General features: G+C 41.2%; 1 protein-coding gene across 1 annotated transcript; it reads right to left on the bottom strand.

Annotated features, from left to right (window-relative positions):
• Window positions 1-685: 685 nt before the first annotated feature.
• On the bottom strand, window positions 686-3,286 carry gdf15 (Growth differentiation factor-15). Its single transcript, XM_085389237.1, has 2 exons — window positions 2,322-3,286; window positions 686-1,804 (listed from the first exon to the last, which is right to left on the bottom strand). Exons 1-2 carry the CDS (start codon window positions 2,656-2,658, stop codon window positions 1,029-1,031), a joined length of 1,113 nt encoding a protein of 370 aa, XP_085245363.1. The 5' UTR covers window positions 2,659-3,286; the 3' UTR covers window positions 686-1,028.
• Window positions 3,287-4,111: the final 825 nt, after the last annotated feature.

Below are 4,111 nucleotides of genomic sequence, written 5' to 3'. Positions count from 1 at the left end.
CCGTTGCCTACTGGTGGTGGTCAGAGGGCCTGGTGGCGCCAGTGTTCGGCAGCCTGGCCTCTGTCAGTGCGCCCCAGGGCAGCTGTGGCTACAATGTAGCTTACCATCACCAGTGTGTGGATGACTGGATATGTAAAGCGCTTTGGGGTCCTTAGGGACTAGTAAAGCGCTATATAAATACAGGCCATTTATCATTTATTTAAATAAGACAGGTCAGGGTGAAGAAGTGACAACCAAAGAAAAGCTTACCACAAAACGGAAAAGTTATGACAAATCAGACTATAAGGCAAAAAGAAAGTGCAGCTTTATGGTTTCATGGACAAAAGAATTTCTGTGGCTGCGATATGATGAGCTATATAACCAGGGGTGCACATAAGTGGTGCGCATTCGCTGTCAAAATAAAAAACACGCACAAAGGTTAGGGTTAAATTTAAAAACTGTACTTTTGAGTTAAAATATATATTTATAATTTTAATAAATGACAAATTAAAAAGGCATGAACATTTTTTTTGTATGGAAAAAATATCGAACCGTGACACCAAAGTATCGAACCGAACCGTGAAGTTTGTGTATCATTGCACCCCTAATATATATATATATATATATATATATATATATATATATATATATATATATATATATATATATATATATATATATATATATATATATATATATATCAACCAAAATACAAAAAAAAAGAAACTCACAGAATCAGACAATCCAGTGCAATTAAATATTAAATAGTACTAAATAATGATGTAACAAATCAAAAACAAGGCAACACAAACAGTACCATAAATAGACTTAAATAAATAACTAATAGAAAATGTTTACAAGCACAGGTATTTTTGCTTTTTAAACTAATGCATAACTCTGATTTTAAATGTAATTGCTTCGTTAATACTCATTGAAAACCTTTGTTTTTTGTGTTTTTGTGTATGTAACGCTTAAAAAAAAAAAAGACAACACACTCCAGAAAATACACTTCTTTAAATTTTGAAGAAGTGGTTGGTTGCATTTTCTCCTCAGGCACAGTAACATTTACTGACAATAAAGTCAGTGAAAGTAGTCAGTGTCAATTTTCCCCTGCTGTCGTAGTGCATGAGGACCATGGGCTCGTAGGCTGCCGGCACGCAACAGGGATGAGGTGTCCCTCCTTTGGTGATCTGGTGCAGCCGAGACTTGACCTGAGTGTGCATGCTTGCCGGCTTGTAGTTGTGGGGGCAGGTGCCGTCGCAAAAATGCATGGTGTATTCGACTGGGGCTACAACCCAGTCTGTCCAGCCGATGTCTTCGAAGGACACGGTGACTGACTTCCGGCAGCACCATCCTGGTTCAGCACAGTCATCTTCCTTGTTGGAGCGACGCTGCCTCGTCCTCTGCGCGGGGTTGGCTTGTGTGAGGTCTAATTCCAGAGAAAAGATCGGCTTGAGGGCCCCTCTGTTAGCCACCCCTACATCCACAACCAGTGGCTTCCCATTAGTCTTGAACCACTTCTCTACCTCTGGGATGATGTCCAGGTACGCATCTTGAATGTTTGAGATATTAGTTTGGGCTACAGAGTCAGTCCAGGCAGCCGGCCACACTGCTGGCTTTCCCCCATTGACTTTAATTTTAATCTCCTCCCTTGCTTCAGGCCTGACTGAAGTGAGTTTACCCAGAACCTGTCTGGAAATCTTCAGCTCTGCTCGAGCTACAGTCAAGTCATTCTGAATATTCGTATTCTTTTGGAAAACAGCTCTGTACCACCGCATGCTTGGACCTGACCGTGAACCCCTCCGAAGCGCTATAACTGGTGAAACTAAAGAAAAACACACACAAAAAACAACAAAGAAAATTAGAAACAAAGTTGTTTACATCCTTTGATCATTAGCATTGTGTCATAGAATAATTGGGAAGGGGGAAATAAAAGAGTATTGCATAAATTCTTTATGAAACTCTTGTAATTGGTTGTTATTGATAACACTAATAAAGTATCCTCAAAGTAAAGCATTGTGTATAAGGTGTGCCTGTCACGCTCATGATTTCTAAAAGCTTGCAGGAATGTGTTTGCTTTTTTACACCACAGTTTCATGACTATAGATTCTATTTTAAGCTACATCAGCCTTTATCAGGAATGTGAACTATTAGGAAAGATATTATTCATAGTATTCATAACCACATCACTATAGCAGGTTTTGCAAGTACACAGTGTTAAACCTATACTATAATAAAGCCTCAGTCTTCTTCTTGTAATCCAACTTTCTAACCTGGCTTTTCACATCACTATTACAGCAGCTCAAGTGGGCGGCCCCGTCTAACAGAGTTCTCATCTGTACCTGGAAAGAGCACAGTGGACATGGTGGATTGCGAGTTTTCCCCCATTGGCTGGCTGGAATTTCCTCTTATCTCCCTTATTTTTCTCCTGTAGAGCTGATACATCTCCCTAAGCTCCTTTTTCGAGGCCTTTTGGGTCAGTCTGGGCTCCACGTCCATACCCAAAGAGCTGAGGATCCCTGTCTTCACAGCCTCCAGAAGCAGAACTGCCTGGCTGTCCATGCTCTCCATATCAGGTGTGTTTTCGTGGGCCTTGTGAAGCTGGCCTTCCCCTGAGGTGGAGGCGAGGAGCAGCAGCGTGCAGGTGACGAGTGGGAGAATCGTGTGGGAGATGCACATGGTGAGCCAGCCGGGTAGGTCTGATTTGTGAGAGCAGCAGCAGTCAATGGATAAGGTTTGCCTATGCTATGAACTAAATTCCTGGCATGCCTTCATTTATAGTGCTCCTGTGTTGCCACACCCCTGTTTGGTCAGGTGAGCCTGTGATGGGCTCATCCAGAGCCATATGTCATAATATGGTAGCATTTTGTGTTATGTGACAACAAGATGTCAACTATAACATCAGAAATGTAAGAAAGAAAATTTTTAATCGTTTGCAAGTTTTTTTGTTTTTATCAACACACAGAAGGAGGCGACAGCAGAAATGGGATGAAGAGATTTTGGGATAAGATTTGGTTACGTCCACCTCAGCATGATGAAGCATTTGAATTTCCAGTTATTCATTACTTTTCGCAAATAAATGATCCACACGGACCACTTCGAAGAAGTCCAACAGAGTTATGCATGTGATAGTTTAATGACCCTCACCAGTCTGTGTCTAAATGTTTCCAATGCAGCTGTGCCCAGTACAGTCAAAGGTCAAAAGCAAGTTCCAACTGATGAGAGATTCACCTAACATGTGTAAGCGGGCTGGCCATTTTCTGGCAAAGATAATAAAAAAAATAAACAAAGGGAGACAGTTTATTACGTCTATATCAAGGCTCTTAATGTTGAGCACCCTACAGAGTAAATGTCTCAAGGTTAGATAGAAGACAGATAAAAGAACAAAGAGGTAATCAATGTCAAAACAGGGAACTTTCTTAATCTGCCATGACAGCAATCATGTGGTCACACAATAGACCTAAGCTTAAATGTGTATTTTAGCACGAAATGGATCTGCATATCTGATCTCAGCCTCTTCTGTCCCCTGTGCTGAACAAGAGAGCAAAAATGCTGCAGTTTCCGTCACTGATGATTGATAGGACAGACTAAAGAAGTAAACAAATACATCATGAAGCTCTGCCAAGACCTTATCAGCACGTATAAGTCTCACTTTGGTCAGTAATAAGGGTCAGTGCACTGCCAAGCATTCTCCCCACCCTTATAATTGCAGAGATGTGTGCGAATCTGTAAACAGTGAGTCACCAAGGTGATGAAACAATCATGTGCTTTCCCAGGTGAGTTTTTGCCGGATGAAAGCGAGTGAAAGGTGTAAAGTGACTCACGCTGAACTGACACCCTGGTTTAATCTGTCATTAAATGTTTACAGTCTTCTCTGTCGGTCTTCATCTATTGTTAAGTGAGATAGGAAAAAACCCTCTGACTCATTTTGTCAGCATGACTGAGGAGTTTCAGAGTACTGACAGTGAATGTCATCTCACACACTGCCCAGACCTGATGCAAAGTGTCATCAGACAAGACTAAAATGATGTAAAAGTATGTGTGTCCTTCTGTGTGATATATATATATACACACACATATGTGTCTGATGACACGTTGCATCACGTCTGGGCATCAGGTTCGAGCTGTGAGT

The sequence above is a fragment of the Rhamphochromis longiceps genome, linkage group LG18 (assembly GCF_057381845.1).
Source record: "Rhamphochromis longiceps isolate RC_006_pf linkage group LG18, R_longiceps_female_GT1.1, whole genome shotgun sequence".
NCBI classification, from domain to species: Eukaryota; Metazoa; Chordata; class Actinopteri; order Cichliformes; family Cichlidae; genus Rhamphochromis; species Rhamphochromis longiceps.
Note: the sequence above shows the minus strand (reverse complement) of the source record. Positions and strands in the feature narration are given on the sequence as shown.

What these genes read in the sequence shown, in the direction of transcription:
- gdf15 (XM_085389237.1), bottom strand. Translation starts at nt 2,658, where the DNA reads ATGTGCATCTCCCACACGATTCTCCCACTCGTCACCTGCACGCTGCTG. An exon ending in GTCCACTGTGCTCTTTCCAG is followed by an intron (nt 1,805 to 2,321) that starts GTACAGATGAGA and finishes GTTTTTCTTTAG; the next exon opens with TTTCACCAGTTATAGCGCTT.